Here is a 19,263-nt window from a genome sequence, read left to right as displayed (position 1 = left end):
GGAAGGTTCTCAATTCAAGTTTCTGGAGCTGGTTTCTGAGAGAAGGGACTTAGTGGAGGAAGAAAAGATCAATTGTATTTTAAGAATATGCTATTTAGAGAATTTTGATCTGATTGGTTTCTGAATTAGAGAAGCTTTATATCAGAGGGTAGAGGCCCATTCGACCTTCCTCAGCAGACCTTACCAGCCCCTCAGAGTGCAAGCTTTCTAGACAGTCTGAGAAATACAGCCCATAGAGGAAACCCGGTCTTGCCTGCCTCTTCAGCGTTGGGGTGGAGGGTGGGCAGAACGTACAGAAGGTGCCTGGGTATACATCTGATAGCTTCCAGAACTGGACTCATCGTCCCTAGGCTCGGATTCCAGACTGGGGGAAAGTTGCCGATCACTGCTCTGGACCCCCGTCCTCAAGCCGATAAACATTATACCACCAGCAGGCCACTTCCCGCCAGCTTCTTCTACTCAGGGGGTGGTCACTGCAGACATGATGAGAACTCAGCTCCCTTCAGGTTCAGTGTCGTGCAGTTAATTAAGGAGTCTCATTTGCACAGAAGACTGGCTTATCTGTGATGGTAGCACCGCAGCTGGGGCACTGGTCTCTGCAGTTTAGTATCGTGGAGCCTCACAAAACACAGTCTCTTTTTAATGATGCCTGTAACAGTGTGTCCTCTGTTTTGTATTTTAATTTTTTAATGTGTACTTTGAGGGGAAGGAGCCAGCTTCTGTCATATTTGTTTTCTCCCTAGTATGAAAAATAGTCTATGAAAAATATTGGTAGTCCTCTTAGAGGGATGCATTTCTTATTTATTGACAGCTTAGAAGAAGAAATAGTTTGGATCAGATGACTTCCTTTTACCTTTCTCTGTCTCTCTCACACATACTCGGCATCTTTCTAATCACTCCTCTCTTGGTCACTCCCTATAGCCTTAGCCAAGATTGGACTCCTGAGTGTTTAAAAGGACCAGAGGGTGGCAGAGCGGAGCCACTTATTGTGGCTGCTCTTGAAAGGAATCTAGGTAAGTTGTAAACTAAGGTGAGAAAGTATTGGTATTATTATCTGTCTGCTTAGTTGATATTTCTTAAATCTGACTCCTGGGATTAGCTGTGGTTTTTGGAGGTGGGTGAACTCACCATCTGCTCTCTCCCAGTAGCCTTCATGCATAAACACTGGCCTGGCCATGGAGAGAGTTTGAAAACCAGTAAACCACTCATCATACCTCTGTCAGGTCCCCCTGCCATAACGTCTGGCGTGTGCGGCCCCCACGTGGGATAAGCTCTGCGCACAGGCTGGAAAGAAAATGAAAGCATTATCCTGTCTGTTGGAGCACCTAAAAAATGTTTTTGACCTAAATTGTCTAGTTTGATTTTTTTATAATGATAAAATCCATGTAATTCATTGCTAACTCCTTTCTACATTGTACAGTAATGATAATGCCTTCTGTTTGAGAATGCTCCATTTCTAATTCATGATGGTGTTTTTGACTTTATCATGACATTCCTTATCATGACTGCTCATCTTTGAGAAAGGAGAGCAAAAAGAAGAACAAATCTGCAAAGATTCCAGAGAAGAAAGGCTGCTGACAAGGATCGTGTGGGTCCATGTACATGTGCATATATATATATGTGCACGGCTATCGAGAGGGTTCGGAAAGAAAAGTGACATTCAACTTCTCTGTGAACCTCCTATGTTCAAACACAGGGGATAGTTAGAGCTGGAAGCGGTTAGGGATCTGTACCACTCTCTTCATTGTGTTTGTAGAGGAACTAGAGCGAAATCATTTACCAAAGGTTGCCCAACACATCAGCGGTAGGACCAAAACTCAGGTTCTTTTCTGCTATAATGTATTCACTCACATTTATTTTCCATGAGGAATACCAAGTCTGGAATAATTGGAGTAAAGATATCAGTGACCTTCTCCCTCTCTGTGTCTCAAAAAGATGATTCTATTGTCTGTCAGATACTGTCGACTAGACCTGGCAGCTCCCAGTGGGCCCACAAGTTGAATATGATGGCAGAAGTTCAAGGACCCAGCAGAGGTTGGGCAAACGGCCCAGTGATTTCTCTGTTTCGGAGCGATTCCAGACACCTCATACAAGGAGCCTAGTTTGAAATCTGCAGATACTGCTGCTTGAGTGGAGACAGAATGTGCTGGAACAATTGGTACTGCCTTTAGTCCCTGACAGAGGCCTAACACTTCTGCTGCCTGATCACCTAGACTTCAGACATTCTGAATTTAGTCCAGTAATGAGTAAACTAGAGAAAAGGGCTTCTTTAATTTTTTTTTTTATTAAAAAACAGTTTTCCCCTTAAAGTGAATAAAGTGCCAGTGAAAGGGGCAAATCGCCTCTCCAGTGACGCAGGTGCCACTGCAGGATGAAGGACTTCCTCCCTTAAATAAAGTGAATGTCGTGCTGATGGCAGTTCAGAGACCGATACTCTCGTCTTGAACTGGCGGTACTTGTTTAGATCTGTTTCGCTTCCTCCCTTAGACACAGTTTGTGCTGGGGAAAAGGACAAAAGGATAGTCGTGGATGAGAGACGCCACTCGGGATTCTGGGTTCTATCCCGCATCATCCAGGGCTAGAATACAACTTAATTTTCTGGTCTATGCAGGCCAAGAGAAGGGAAGGCAATGACTTACTAACCTTGACCCTGGATGTAAACAGTTTTTTCATTCAAGCCTCAAAGCCAAATGCTTTTTTTGGCTGCACAGTGCATTTTCTTTACCCAAATCACTCTAGGTCCTTGTCTTGGTTTGGTGTTTTGGGCCTCTAGAGGTATTAGCTATTGTGCCACAGGGAACGGGAGAAATGTCCCTTGGGGAAGGCTTTAGGGAAGAGTTAGGCTCCTATTGTCTCCCTTCCCCCCTCCCCCATGCTGGGGGTACTCTAACACCGTGAAACCCAGGCCTCAGGACAAACCGACTGGCCGCTGTGTCCCACCATCTTATCACTACTTAGCCCCAACGCCAAGACACTGGAGTGGAAAGGAAGAGATGTAACCCAGTATACTGATCACAGGCCGCGGCAGGGAGCACGCCCCAGATGGCGGTGCCGTGATTCAGGCGTGATGCTGTTGGCAGAGAGGACCGAGGCTACTGGAGACTACTCCTGTCTTTAGTGGTCCCCGTTGCAGACCCTCCCTCCATCAGTGAACATCCGTGTCCTTCAGCAGGGTCTCCCACCCCTCACCATTTATTTCCTAGTCCTTCTCCTTTTTTCTGGAGTGCCCTAGCTAACCCGGGATAGTTCTGGCACATCAGAGTTGGAAGGAAAGAAATATTTGTCTAACTTCCCTAACTGTTAAAGCTAAGCGAAGCACCAAAAAGGAAAACAAAACAAAACAAAAAAGACTTATAAAAATATCATGGGGTCATCCCCCCACACTTTTCACATTATTTGTGGCATATGAAATGTCAAAATATAATGAACAGACTTTCTGAACATCACTATCTCCTTCCACCTGTATGTATCTGATCTGCAGCAGCCTCATTACGACCCTTTTACCTCTTAAAACTTCCTCTAGTAGAACTACTATATAATAAATCTACTTCATCCCACTGACCCCACCTTCCCAAATATATACCTACTTGCAATTCCAAAGACACTCTCCAAAAAAATAGACATTTGAAAAAAGTGCATCTGTTTATACTCAGTCTATCTGCATATTACTTCTTGAGATTATTACTTTTTTTTTTAAACCATAAAAAAGATTGCATATTGGCAATATAATGGGAAAACCATGGCGGCCATTTCTGGGTGGCAGTGGAAGGTAAGTGGGGTGGTGTCGAAGCACAGAAGCAAGATGGCTCGGAGAGGGGCCGGTGTGGTCCTTAGCCTTGAGACCTGAGGATTGAGGTGGAGTTGTCTTGATTATCAATCCTTGGGCCTCTGAGATGTCCCATCTCCTTAGTCATTCCCTCTCTTCTCTCCACCTTTCCCCATTTCCACCACCCATGGCCAGGCCGCATTAACCTCTTGAAGCAGAGGTGGGATGGCTTTTTGGCATGTGTCCTCCCGGGCCGGTTTGAAGACAGGCATGGCATTTGGAGGGCTGTGATATGGGACACACACCAGAGCAAGCTTATTTGTGACTGTTTCCACTCTGGGAAAAATTGTCCATCACTTCTGTGACTTTAAAAATTTAAGCAGTTACTAGGCTGATAGATTTTAGAAACAAATCTTTTGTTCTTGTGGTTTTTGCATTAATATTAAGCATGAATATATATCATATATTACATTGCTTTCCTTCTGCTCTGGGGCAGACTGCACTCCTTCCAAATAGGAAAACTGCCCAGCCCATGGACTCAAATTTTTGAAAGCTGTTATTCCCCCACTCCCAAACCCCCGCCCCTAGCCCTCCCCTTCCTCCCGACCCCTCAGCTCCTATATTAGAAAAGCCCCTCCCTCCCCCCCCCCATCAGCCCACCCGCGGTTAAATAGATAGTGCCACATTCTAAGATTCATGCATCACTGCATTTTGCTATTGCACGGAGCGCAGAGAGAGAGGGAGTTGTGTATGTGTGCCCCCGCCCTCTCTTCTCCTCCTCTTCCCTAGGCTCTCAGATTCCTGTGCTATTCCCACTCTGTCCTCTCCCAGCCTCCCCCTGCCCCTCCATCCCAGACCCGTCACTGGTTGTGGACATCCTCCCTGCGGACAATCTTGTAGATGATCCAGTAGAACATGTTGAAGATGAGGAAGGCCATGGGGAAGCCAATGCGGGATATTTTGTCGATCTTCTTGGCCCTCTGGATGAAGAGTTTTCGCATCTCCTCCGGGGACTTAGATGGTGCCGGAGGAGGGTTGGTGGTGTTGTTGTTGTTGGCGCCTTTCACGGAGATGCCATCTTTGGCCTGCAGACAGGCGGGGCCCATCCCGTAGGCAGAGAAGTTGAAGCGGCCCTCTCCAGCCTCATCCTCCTGGAACAGATTCAGCATGGGGCTCTACTTAAAATAAGACAGGGGCTGGGCACCCTCCCTGCAAGGCACTCCCCTGGGGGCCAGGCCAGGCCCGTCTGGTTCTCCCTGCCTCCCTGCCGCTACCATTCCAGGTTTCTGAAGCCTCTTGGGCTGGCTGGGGAGTGATGCCTTATAGAGGGGCGCCACTTGCACGTGGACACAGATGCAAACCAGGGGATAGGAGTGGGGCCGAGAGTCTGCAGACCTGTGTTCAAGTTCAGCTCCGTCGCTTCCAGCCTTGTGGCCTTAGGCAAGTCCCTTCTCTATTTGAGTCTCAGGGTTTTTTTAACTTCATATTTTCCTATAAGTGGAGGAAAGATTCACCCCACTACATCAAGACATTCTTCTGACCATCAGAGGTTATAGATGAGCAGACGTTCTGAATGCTGTTTTGTTGGAAATCAAGGGGACAATTTGGAGGGATCCCCTGCTTTGCCTCTGTTGCCTCCTTGCCCTCTTCCCCCACCCCATTCCCCAGTGGGTGTGTTCTCGGGCATGGGTTGGGGGTGGTGGCACATGGCCCCGGAGAGAGCAAACGCTGTGGGCCTCAGCTCTGTTTCACACGCCTCAGGGAAACTAAAGCTGCTTTCTCCCTCCACGTTCCCACAGCCCTGGCACTTGTAACCTCAGACATAGTTCATTCAAAGCCCTTTATCATATGGTTCCAACTTACCTTGACAGGCTTCTGCCCTTCCCCTTACCTTATGCATGGCATACCTGCCAGTCGGTTGCACTTTGCCAGTCATCCCTTGTGCATTTCTCTGTCCCTGCCTTACGCTCACCACCAACAGGCCTGCTGCCTGTGTTCTTCTAATTTCTCCCTTTCCCAGTTCTTGGTGATCTCCTGATCTGACTCATGGAGACACCATTGTCCACTCTCATCACGTCTAGCTTGGTGATCTTCCCATGTGAGCTCTGCGGTGGCACCGAGGGGCTCTGCTGAGCTGTGGATGCATGTGTGGCTCTGGGGAATTTGGAGCAGCTCACATTGTCCTCCCACCTGTCTCCCGCCTGTTTCTGTGTTGGGCAGGGCTGACCGAGAACAGGCGACACTGTGTAGGAGTCCCTTGATAGCTCTGCTCCTGTCACCCTTCCTTGGGTCACCCCATGACCTTGTGGTGACAACTTCCAGCCCAGTCTTTCTACTGCCTCTGGGCCAGCCCCCCCAACCCAGCTGAGTTGTCACAACACACATCCTTATCGGTCATCTTTTGCTTGGACTCTTTTAACGGGCTGCCGCTGGCTTCAGGATAGTTAACATCCTTACGTGGTGAATGAGGCCCTAGATGACCGGAACTCTGCCTGCCTCTCCAGTCTCAGCTGTGCCATTCTTTCTCTGGCATTGCATGCACCAGGCACCCCCAAATATTTACATATATTCAGAAGTGTCATGTTCCTTCCGTTTTAACTGCAGGCTCTGCTCAAATTGTTCTCTCTTCCTGGATATACTCCGAACCTCTGCTTCCAGCGCCTTCTCGTTCACTGAACTAACGTCTGATTCAGAAGCCATCCCGGAGGGTCAGGGTAGACAAGGTGCCCCTGCTGTGTGCTCCATGAGCTCCCTGTGCCTCCTTCTCTGTTGTTGTTTTAAAGCTCTTATCACATTATGTTTCTTTTAAAATACATTTTAATCTTTACTTCATGCAAACCTTTTTATATTTTAGAGAGCAGGGTGGGGGAAGGGCAGAGGGAGAGGAAGAGAGACAATCTTAAGCAGGCTCTACGCGCAGTCCAGAGCCCAATGTGGGGCTCGATCTTAGAACCCTGAGATCGTGACCTGAGCTGAAGTCAAGAGTCAGACTCCTAACCAGCTGAGCCACCTAGGCTCCCCACATTGTGTTTCAGATTAAAGTCTGTTTCTCCCACTAGGCACTAAGCTCCATGAAGGCAGAGTCTTACTCATGTTCATTGGACTCTCAACACTGAACATATGAACAGGGTTTCTGGACATAAGCTCAAAGCTCAGTAAATATTTATTGAATAAGTAAATGTTTACCAGTATATCTTCACTACTCTTAGCTTCCTTTTTCTTTTTTTCTTTTTTTTTTAAATGGGGTTATATTCCTGGTACCAGGAGGATTTGAGACGTGAAAAATGCCAAGAAATCATTGGCAAATGGTTGAATCTGGTCCAACAGCCTCATGGCAGAAAGGGGGAAAGAACATGTGCTTGGCAAATAGATTTCAATAAATATTTGTCTATGAGTAGGACAACAGTAGAAGGTTTGCACCAGGACCAAGGAAAGGAGTTGGGGGCAGCTGTTCAAATTACTGGACCCTGTGCCTGGGAGGGGGTCCAGGTCCAACTCTCTTGCTTTCCAGTATAAATCTGTCCTTGCTGCAGGATGGGGTGCTTGAAAATGTTTTCTTACCAGGCTCTAGTTATGCAAGGGAAGTACCAAATTAATTTTATGTACAGCTTTGGGCGAATTATTCTCTGCCTTTCTCATCAATCAAACATGGGAGTAGAAGGGGTGGGGTGTGGCCTGGAGGCCCCATCTGGTTAGATGACCATCAGTTTCACAGGGTAGCCAGGAGAAAGGAAATTCCCGAGAAATGATGGGAGAGAGGCTTGCTATTCCTGCTGTCCCCGGCAGATGGCAGGAAATGAAAGCTTGGGGATGGAGCAGGAGCAATCTGGTCGCCTCCTCTAGAACCCAGGGAGGTTGGGAGTGTGCCTGCCCAGTATGGCTCGCAGGTTTCCTAATAATCTGACTAATGAGGCCGGCCAGGGAATTTGAGGACCAGATGCTTTGTGCCCAACAAATGAGGTAACATGGGAGGATGGTGGGATTTGAGGAGCCCGGCCAAGATCACAGGCTCTGAGAAGCTCAGGCATGGAGATAGCTCCTTTTCACTCACCATCTGGGGCTGAAAACCCCCTCTGCAAACTTCCTGCTGAAGGGAGGTTTCTGCAGCCCATGCTTATACGCTGCCGCTGTACAAGCCACATGCAGAGGGGTTTACTCCAAAGGAAGCACTGCTTTATGGTGAACCCCATTCTGCATCCTTGTAGTTTCTGACATTTGAGCCAACATCAGAGCTCTTAGGAACAAGGTCACACTGATTCAACCGCGCATAAGGGGCCACGCAGGAGAAATGTGAGTGAAGAAATGAGCCAGGGCTGAAGAAATCTCCAGTCAGAAGGGACTCGGAGAATGCTTCCCCTACCTAAAGGCTCTTCCAGTGCCCCGGGATCAAGCGGGATGTGAATCCAGTGGGACCAGAGAGCTGTGACTATTTGAAGATAAAAGTGTGATTTTTTAAATGCTTGTACCTTTTTCTAGATTTCTAAGACACTGCTAGTGAAATTAAAGACAGTTGTATGTTGAATTTCATCTCCGGCTACTGGTTTTTGACCTCTGCCTGGGGGTAAGTCTCAGTTCTTATTTTTGATCTAATAAACAGCAGGGTTATTTTTATCTGCTTCAGGACAGAAACACTGATGAAGAGGTAAGCAGCTGATGGTGTGTGCTCAGTGGGAGCCATGGGAGCTTGAGCACCTCTGTTGCTTTTGCCACCAGCACCTCTGTGATCCTAGCGACTTGCTCCTCCTTGCTGTTGTCATTGGCATGGGAGGAGAGGACAGGATTCCCTGTACAGGGCTCTAACATGCTGTGACAGAGCCAGGCGGGAACTGAGCAGGGCTAGCTGATAAAATCCCATAGGGCTTTATTTACATGTCACCTGGAGAAGGTTTAGTTTTCTGCTGGTGTATAAACTGGTAGGGAGCTGGTGACGGTGGAGGCAGCCTTTGGAGGTACAGTAGGCCCACCATACTATGTGTCTGCAAGGGCTCCATTTACATTTTAGTCTCTGCAAATAGTGCCCCCTCGAGTTGTGCAGTGCACAGTCTAGTGGCCTGATGCTAGTCAAATATCATGGACATAGTCTCCCTAAGTAAGTGTCTCTTCAACAAATGTATTAACCCTCTTTTCACAGAGGAAAATGCAAAAAAGCTGCTAGCCGGTGGGAAAAGGAAAAATAATGAATTCCCAAGATTGTTATGTGTGGTCAGTTCCTTGCTTAGATTATTTTAATAGTCAGAGGCCAAGTATCCAATGGACAGTGAGGACTAAAACTAGAAGTCTTTTGAGAAATCCTGTCTGGCTTGCTATACTTGAGATAGTTTTCTCTTTCAATGCAGATTTAAAAGGACGGTTATACCTGAACTCCCATGGACATCTTCCACCTTGAAATGTCTGCCTCCTGCCTATGGTAAACTGCTAGAAGTTAATTGAATCGGATTGCTGATGTTTAAGAAACACACTGATGGAAATCTGTGCATGTGTAATCATTTGGTTCCTTGGCACTTCTGTGGCAGGAATAAAACTTAAAGCTACTTTGTAATCTGATTTAATCCTTACCACAGTCCCCCAGGGTGCCAATTTAGTCCACTTAACAGATGGAGAAACTGGGCCCAGAAAAAGGAGATCTTGAAGTCACATACTAACCAGTGATAAAGAAACAGGGTCCATTGACATAGTACATGGTAGCTGGGTAGGGGGCTAGCGGAAGTAGGACGGTCTAAAGCTTGTAGGGCATTGGTGTGTGGCAGGTATGTGGTATGGCCTGACAGGTCATAATATATGGATTATTGTTTGCCCTAATCTGTTGCTGGAAAAATTCCTGTGCAGGCTCTCTGACCGGAAGGGCTCCTCTTGGTTCCTAGAGCATGTTCACTATGTGTCAGGCATTCTGTTAGGCATCAGAGACATAGCGCCGAGCAAAAGTAGGCATGGTCTCCACCTGTATGGAGTTCATAATTCAGTGGAAGAGATAAGTACCAAACAGCTACATCATGAATGTACAATTACACATCAAAATGAACGTTCAGAAGGAGGGAAACTAAGCTTTAGTAGAGCATGACCTTTGCTAGCTCATACAGCATCCTTGGGCAGATTAGAAAAATGGCATCCCTCCTTTCTAGACATAGGAATTGGAATCCCTTCCTCTGGCTGATACAGTCCATGCCGAGGCAGGACTTAGAGAAGAGTGCCTCACTGGCAAGGGGGCCTGTGTAGGATACAGTCTGCATGGCCATACTTGACAACTGTGCGTGAGAACCTCACTACAGGACCTATCCCTCCACCCAGGTATCAGGGAAGATGCCTCAGCTGAGAATCAGAAAATGAGTGGTTGGTTAACACTAAACAAATTTCACTGGGAAGGCATTCCAGGAGAGAACAAGACATCTGAAGTCCTGTGTGTATGTTTGAGCAAAAGGAGAAAAAACTAGGGTGGTTGGTGCTCAGAGAGCAAAGGAGAAAGTGGTGTGGAGATGAGGTTGGAAAGAAAAGCAGGTTCTCTGATCTCCAGGGGAGAAGTCTTTGGGGGAAATATTTATAGACCAAGGTGTGCAACCAGTTTGTTCCCACAGATGGCACTCTCCCCAGTGGCATTTGCTGGTTGGAGCACAGCCTCTGAGTTAACAGATGTTGGTGACTTCGTATAGATGGTTGGCCAAGTAGTTCTTTATTCACGCCCTCATAAAGTGAGAGAATTCACTCTGCGGGAGCATCTTGCATGATGCTCTTCTCTTGGAAGTGGGAAGCAAAGGCCTGGCACTGGGCATTCTACTCAAAGATCTTACCTTTTTTGACGCACTTCCTTTCTGGAACCAAACCCTTGGAAATAATGCAGCCTCGCAGCAAACACCAATAACCACCTTTCAGCCTGCCAAGCTTCCAGGTCACAGCTAGTTATTATGTTAGCCCATCAGTGTTTGCTCCATCAGTTCTGTCTTCGGGTATAACCTGATCATTTCTATAGTGTCATGGTTGGAAGAGTTACTGCCTACAGACCCCACAAGGCATTATTTGTGGGAGAGGAAGTTGGGAGTTCTAGGACTTCATCCCTATTTTATGTCTGCCCTACCCACTGAGAAGGACAGTCCACTAAAACAAATATCACAATACAAGGCTGCCTGGATCTCTTCTGCTTACCACCCGCTGTCCCTCCCTAGGTAGTGATCCAAAGGCCTACCTTGTGATGTCTTCGCTTCCTCCTGAATCGGAGCAGCTCTTTGTGCTGCCGAGACACGAAGTTGACAGCAGCATACTCAAGTAGGGCTGAGAACACGAAGAGCAGGCACACTGCCATCCAAATGTCAATGGCTTTCACATAGGACACCTGGAGTGGGGGAGGGGAAGAGCGCAGGGGCGTGAGGGCAGGGGAGAATGAAATAGTTCAATAGTTCTGCTCCTCGGTAGCGCCCCCATCACCCACTGCTATTCACTCCTCAGCTGGGATATTAGGAAAGCACAGAGAAAAACAAGAAAAATGCACCAAGAAGACTATACAAAACACTGGAGGAAATAAGAATATGGTACTTAGAAGTGTAGTAAGGAGAGGAGGCTGGTGTATCTAGCATCATCGTTGAGTGAAACAGAATGTTGTGCTTAGTCTAAGGGTGATAGGGAGTGGTGTACCTAACACTGAAAGTAAACAGAGGATGTTAGCAAAAGTAGCAGAGTAAGATTTCAAAAACTCTCTTCGCTGTAAGAGCAATGAGAACAACAGTAAAAATGGTCAGAATAAACTTTCTCAGAAGCTCTGTTAACCAAAGGCTAACAGCAATCATGAAAGCATTTACTTAAAAAGTCAGCTGAATGCCAGTAAGAGCATCAAATTTTGTGGCATTAAAAACAAAAACGAAAACAAAACCTAGCTTCATTGAGATAAAATTCATACGCCATACAATTCACAAAGCTAAAGTATACATTTCAGTAGTCGTTAATATGTTCAAGATATATGCAACCATCATCACAGTCAATTTTGGAGTGTTTTCATCACCCCCAAAAGAAATCCAGTGACTTTTAGCCATTATTCTTTTCTCTGTTCTCCCAATTCCTGTCCCCCACCACCATCCCAAGCAACCATTAATCTACATTCTGACTCTATAGATCCCCCATTCTGGGCATTTCCTGTGAATGGAATCATATACCATGTGGCCTCTTATGACTAGCTTCTTTCACTTAGCATAATGTTTTCAAGATTCGTTCATGTTGTGGTATAGATCTGTATGTCATTCCTTTTTTTTTTTTTCGAAGATTTATTTATTAAGAGAAAGAGCATGCAAGTAGGAGAGGAGCAGAGGGAGAGAGAGAAAATCACAAGCAGTCTCCTTGCTGAGCATGGAGCCCACTGCAGGGCAGGATCCCATGGCCCTGAGATCATGATCTGAGTCGAAACCAAGAGTTGGATGCTTAAGTGACTGAGCCACCCAGGTGCCCCTATATTTCATTCTTTCTTATGGCCTAATAATATTTCATTGTATGGATATACCACCTTTTGTTGACCCGGTCATCAGTTGATGGACGTTTGGGTTGTTTCTACCTTTTGGCTGTTATGAATAATGTTACTGTGAACATCTTTGTACAGATTTTTGTGTGGACATATGTTTTCATTTCTCTTGGGGACTTGTGGTGTTTTAACTTGCCGAATTCCATTCTCCTGTCCCCACTTCTGTGCTAGCCTAGAAAACCAACAGTCTGCAAGCAAAGTGAAGACCAGTATCCAGGCAGTTGGTGGATGGGGCAGAACAGAGGTGGAGTTTCTTTAAACCCCCTTTGCCAGAGAACTCTCATTATTTGGCCTGTCTTGTGGTTCGCTGAAAGACCTCACTCACAAGGAAGGCTGTCTTTATTTCACCTGCCTTGGAACTGGCCCAGTGGAGCAGCCTTTTCCCTAGGGGCATCTGTTGAAAACAGTCAATGGCAACTCTAGAACATCAGGTCTGCTTGAGGCCTTAGGTAAAGTTGACACAAACAATAGGCTGCTTAAAAAGCTTAAACGAAAATCTAGGGGAATGAGATGTCCATAGGGAGCTTTAGGAAGCTCTGACATATTTCTGAGAATTGCTGTGTGCTTAGGCCTGGGTGCTACTCAGGAAAGGCCTGAGAAGGCCCCTTAGCTCTCAACTCCGGCTAACCGTGACACATTGAGCAAGCTGCAAGCGAGGGGTGAGGCAACACTGTAAACTGCCTGGCTGAGTGTTGGAGGTGTGTCCTAATACATCTGTAGAGCTCTAGAAAAAGGTTGGGAGATTTCTAGGTTCCATGCATTTAAGCAAATTTCTATCCAATTTTAGCTAGCCACCAAGCTAACTACGCAGACTTCAGTGACTCCACAAAACAAAGGATACAGAGCTTACAGAATTAGTTCACAAGAGTTATTAAACAAACAAAAAAAACCAACAACAAATCTTGAGGAGGGAGAATCTGACTTCCAGAGATGCCACATTACATTATGTGAAATGTATAATTTTCAACCAAAAATTATAAGATATGCAAAGACATCAAGGATGGGCCTGCAACGGACTAAGTGTTTGTGTCCCTGCCACCCCCTTCCTCGGTTGAAATCCTAATTCCAATGTGACAGTATTTGGAGGTGGGGCTGTTGGGATGTAATTAGATTTTAAGAGTGGAACCCTCTTGAAGGAATTAGTGCCTTTATAAGAAGAGGCCAGCGAGCTGGCTAACTCTCTTTCCACCCTGTGAGGATATAAGGAGATGTTGGTAGTTTGCAGCTGGAAGAGGGTCCTCACCAGAACCCTACTACGCTGTCACCTCATCTCAGACTTCCAGTCTCCAGAACTGTGAAAAATAGATTTCTTTTATTTATAAGCCACCCGATCTCTGGTACTTGGTCATAGCAGCCCAAATCGACTAAGACAGGCCCATATATAGAAGAGGAAAAAAAAAAAAAGCATTCCAAAGAAGCTTCCCCTGAGGAAGCCCAGATGTTGGACTTAATAAAGGCTTTTTTTTTTTTCAGATTTTTATTTTTTTAATTATTTTATTATCATTATTTTTTGAAGATTTTATTTATTTGTCAGAGAGAGAGAGAGATAGAGCAGAAGCAGGGGGAACAGCAGGCAGAGAGAGAAGCAGGCTCCCCGCTGAGCAAGAAGACCAGTGAGGGACTCTATCCCAGGACCCTGGGATCATGACCTGAGCTGAAGACAGATGCTTAACAACTGAGCCACCCAGGTGTCCCTTAATAAGGACTTTAAATCAATTATTTTAAATGTTTTTAAAGAATTAAAGGAGACCTGCCTGTATAAACAACCAAAGGAAATTATGAGAACAAAGTCTCACCAAACTAAACCTAAGATAGGAATGATAAAAAGAATCAAATGGAAATTCTGGAGTTGAAAAATAACTGAAGAGTTCACTAGAGAGGATAAATAGTGTATTTGAGCAGACAGAAGAAAGAATCCGTGAAGTTGAAGAAGAATCAGTGAAGCTGAGATTATCTTGTCAGAGGAACAGAATGAAGAAAAATGAACAGAGCCTCAGAGACCTGTGGGGAACTATCAAGTACACAAACATATGTTTAATGAGTGTGCCTGAAGGAGAGGAGAGAAAGAAGCAGAAAGGGTAGTTGAAGAAATAATGGCCAAAATTTTTCCAGATTTGAAGGAAAACGCTAATGTACGCACCTAAGAAGTTCATGAACTCCAAGCAATGCAAAAGAGCTCCACACCTACACACTTCATAATCAAACTGTCAGAAGACAGAGAATCTTTTTTTTTTTTTTTAAGATTTTATTTATTTATTTGATAGAGATCGCAAGTGGGCAGAGAGGCAGGCAGAGACAGAGGAGAAAGCAGGCTCACCGCTGAGCAGAGAGCCCGAAGCGGGGCTCGATCCCAGGATCCTGAGATCATGACCTAGCCGAAGGCAGAGGCTTTAACCCACTGAGCCACCCAGGCACCCCACAAAGAGAGAATCTTAAAAGCTGCAAGAGAGAAGCAACTCGTCATGTACCAGGGATCCTCAATAAGAATGACAACTAATTTGTCATTGGATTGATTATATACTTTTAAACTGAGGGGTGGGTAGAGACTATTAAATCCTAGGGAGAGGGCCCGTGGGCATACAGAATGGCAGTGTGATTGTGAGGAGTGAGGTTTCTCATGAGAATCCAAGCAGTCTAATACAAATGGCCAACAGACACATGAAAAAGTGCTCCACATCACTCGGCATCAGGGAAACACAAAACAAAACCACAGTGAGATACCACCTCACTCCTGTCAGAATGGCTAAAATTAACAAGTCAGGAAATGACAGATGTTGGCAAAGACGCGGAGAAAGGGGAACCCTCCTACACTGTTGGTGGGAATGCAAGCTGGTGCAGCCACTCTGGAAAACAGCATGGAGGTTCCTCAGAAAGGTGAAAATAGAGCTACCCTATGACCCAGCAATCACACTACTGGGTATTTACCCTAAAGATACAAACGTAGTGATCCGAAGGGGCACCTGCACCCTAATGTTTATACCAGCACTATCAATAATAGCCAAACTATGGAAAGAGCCCAAATGTCCACCAACTGATGAATGGATAAAGAAGATGTGGTACACACACACACACACACACGCATAAATACACACTGGAATATTACTCAGCCATCAAAAGGAATGAAATCTTGCCATTGGTAATGATGTGGATGGAACTAGAGGGTATTATGCTAAGCAAAATAGGTCAGAGAAAGACAAATACCATATGATTTCACTCATATGTGGAATTTAAGAAAACAGAGGAACATAGAGGAAGGGAGGGAAAAATAAAATAAGAAAAAGACAGGGAGGCAAACCATAAGAGACTCTAAACTATAAAGAATAGACTGACAGTTGTTGGCAGGAGGTGGGTGAGGGGAATGGGTTAAATGGATGATGGGCATTAAGAAGGGCATTTGAAATGAGCAATGGCTGTTATATTTAAGTGATGAATCACTAACTTCTACTCCTGAAACTAATACTACACTATATGTTAACTAACTTGAATTTAAATAAAATCTTGGAAGAAAAAAAAATAAACCAAGCAGGCTAGAAGGCAGTGGGATGGCTTGTGTAAATGAGAAGACATCATGTGTTATGGCGACACTCTCCAAACTCATTGACAGACTCAGTGCCTTTTTTTTTTTTTTTTTAGATTTTTTATTTATTTATTTGACAGACAGAGATCACACGTAGGCAGAGAGGCAGGCAGAGAGAGAGGAGGAAGCAGGCCCCCTGTCGAGCAGAGAGCCCGATGCGGGACTCGATCCCAGGACCCTGGGATCACGACCCGAGCCGAAAGCAGAGGCCTTAACCCACTGAGCCACCCAGGTTCCCAGACTCAGTGCATTTTTAATCTAACTTCCTTTTTTATTGTTGTTGCAGAAATTGATGAACAAAACTTTAAATTCATATTGAGGTTCGAATAGAAATGCCAGGGACCCAGAATAGCCCAATCAATCTTTAAAAAGAACAAAGTTGGAGGACTCACACTTCCCAATTTTAAAACTTACTACAAAGCAACGGTAATCAAGAGTGTGGTACTGACATAAGGATAAATGTGTAGATCAGTGGAACAGAACTGAGAGTCTAGAAATAATCCCATACGCTTATGGCCAATTGATTTTTGACAAGGTAAATTCAATGCAGGGGAGGGGGGGTCCTCTCAACCAGTGTGCTGCCTTAACAGCATCCACATGCAAAAGAATGCTATCCTTCCCTCATACTGTATGCAAAATGGGTCAAAGCCCAAATTTAGGGCTGAACTACAAAACTCTTAGGAAAGAATATAGGTATACTTTTTTGTGACTTTGGATTAAGCATTAATTTCTTAAATATGATACCAAAGGCCAAAGGCCAAGCAACAACAACAAAAAAATAGTTAAATTTTCTTCATCAAAATTAAAAACTTTTGTGTATTAAAGGACACTATCAATCAAATGAAAAGATAGCCCACAAAATGGGAGGAAATATTTGCAAATCATATCTTTGACAAGGGATTAAAATCCACAATGCACAAAGAACTATTACAACTCACCAATAAAAAGAGAAATAATTTTATTATAAATTGGGCAAAAGATTTGAAGGGACATTTCTCCTAAGAAGTCACAGAAATGGCTAATAAGCACATGAAAAGAATGCTCAACACCACTAATCACTAGGAAAATGCAAACCCAAACCACAGTGAGATAGATACTACTTCACATCCACTAAGATGTTTATAATCAAAAAGACATCAGATGAGAAGTAGCATTGGTGAGGGAGTGGAAAAATTGGAACCCCGGTGAGATTATGAAGTGGTAGAAAACAGTGTGTCAGTTCCTCACAAAGTTAAGCATATAGTTACCATATGACCCAACAATTTCACTCTTTGGTAAATACCTATGAGAGTCGAAAGCATATGTGCACACAAAAACTTGTACACAGATGTTCATAGCAGTGTTATTTAAAATAGCCAAAAAGTGGAAATAACCTCAATGTCCCTCAACTGGTGAATAGATAAGCAAAATGTGATAGACCCATGCAATGGAAATACTAATCAGCCACAAATGGGAATGAAGTACTGATACAATGTACACCACAGATGAATCTTGAAAACATTATGCTAAACGAAAGTGCACCTATTATATGATTCCATTTATATGAGCTGTCCAGAAGAAGCAAGTTCATGGAGGTGAAAAGTACAGTAGGGGTTGCCAGAGCCTGGACAGAGTAGGGACTGAGGAATGACTGATGATGAGTTATGGGGCTTTCTTTTCGGGGTGATGAAAATGTCCTGGAATTAGACAGTGGTGAGTGTGTGAAACTTTGCAAATATTATTACCTGGTACTAAATTTTATGCTTTAAAAAAAGTGAATGGAGAAGAATGTGAGGTTGAGTATTAATAGCGTGTGGAGCCAAATACTGAGTCGGGCGTTACCCATGAGTGGAGCAGAGTGTTGAGTCATCAATAATCAGTGAAAGAGAATATGGCATCAACTCTTAATAGAGAGGGGAGCAGGTTGTTGACTCTAACATCAGGGAAAGGAAGCAGGCACATCTGCTGTTACAATTGCACAGAGCAGGATGTGTTGTCAGGTGATAACAGTAAATGGAATTTGGTCTCAAGCATTTATAGTGAATCCAGCAGAATACAAAGTCTAGTGTTCATAGTGCAAAGGGCAGATTATTGAGTTTTGTGTAGGAGTGAATAGAGGAGAGTGGTGTCGAGTGTTGATGGCAGATGAAACCGAATGTCATCTCTCACATTAAAAGCTAATGGAGGGGCACCTGGGTGGCTCAGTGGGTTAAGCCTCTACCCTCAGCTTAGGTCATGATCTCAGGGTCCTGGGATCGAGCCCCGCATTGGGCTCTCTGCTCAGCAGGGAGCCTGCTTCCTCTCCACCCCTCTCTGCCTACTTGTGATCTCTCTCTCTCTCTGTCAAATAAATAAATAAAATCTTTAAAAAAAAAGCTAATGGAACATGAAATATCATGAAAATAAAAAACAGTGGAGAGACTCTTCTAGACTAAAAGGGTAGCCATATACAGGGGCGCCTGGGTGGCTCAGTTGGTTAAGTGGCTGACTTTTGCTTAGGTCATGATCCCAGGGTCTTGGGATGGAGCCCCACATGGGACTCCCTGCTCAGTGGGGAGCCTGCCTCTCTCTCTCTCCCTCTGCAGCTCCCCCTGCTTGCGTGCACTCTCTCTCTTTCAAATAAATAAATAAAATCTTTTAAAATGTTTTGAAAAATAAAAGAGTAGCCATATACAGTATGAATCTTGATTGGATCCCTCACCATATTTACTGATGACATTTTTTGACATTGGGAAAACCTAAAGTTTCTGTATTAGATGATATTATGGACTTACTTCTACTTCAATAATTATTGATATAAAATTGATATATAATATATAAATAGAATTGATATGAATATAATTATTATTTAATTAATGTTCACTTTTTTGGACAAGTATCACTGGGGTCCTTATTCCTTCTTTAGAGATGGCTTATCATGATGTCTGTAACCATCAAATGATTCAACAAAAATCGTGTCTATCTACCTACCTACCTACTTAGCTACCCACCTACCTACCCACCTACTTATCTTTATAGAGAACTAAAGTAAATGTGGCAAGATGATTAACAGTTGGAATCCAGGTGAAGGATATTAGAGTGATCATTGCATATTCTTCCAACTTCTCTATATCAAAGCAGAAATTTGAATGAGGCCTTAATTGGAAATGGTACAGAATGTTGGATTTAGCATAAGGCTAAAGGGAGCAGAATATGGAGTCTGGCGTTAACAGTAGACTGAATGTGGTGTCTGCTGGTGAGTGATGAAAGCAGAATGGGGCTCAGACGGTAGTAGTGAGCGTAGTAGAATGCAGGGCCTAGAATTAAAAGAGAGTAGAGCAGAATGAGGCATCGAGCATTCACAGTGAAGGCAGCAGAATGTTGCACCTCACATATGGGTGAATGGAGGAGTAGGGGGTGTCTGGCATTAATAGTAAATGAAGCAGAACATCATGTCTAGTGTTAAAA

At 44.5% G+C, this 19,263-nt stretch overlaps 1 protein-coding gene across 2 annotated transcripts in view; it reads right to left on the bottom strand.

Moving 5' to 3' along the window:
• Positions 1-4,626: 4,626 nt before the first annotated feature.
• The window catches only part of GLRA1 (glycine receptor alpha 1), a gene marked incomplete at both ends in the record, with an annotated part of 80,080 nt that continues 65,443 nt past the window's right edge, over positions 4,627-19,263 (bottom strand). Inside the window, 2 exons of one of the 2 annotated variants that reach the window (XM_080804661.1) lie at positions 4,627-4,941; positions 10,941-11,087. In XM_080804661.1, coding sequence (XP_080660787.1) covers positions 4,627-4,941; positions 10,941-11,087 — 462 coding nt within the window. The remainder of the gene's footprint in view (positions 4,942-10,940; positions 11,088-19,263) is intronic. The other variant, XM_080804662.1, reaches the window with a different exon arrangement.

This window comes from Martes martes, assembly GCF_963455335.1.
Source record: "Martes martes genome assembly, chromosome: 5".
Taxonomy (NCBI): Eukaryota; Metazoa; Chordata; class Mammalia; order Carnivora; family Mustelidae; genus Martes; species Martes martes.
Note: the sequence above shows the minus strand (reverse complement) of the source record. Positions and strands in the feature narration are given on the sequence as shown.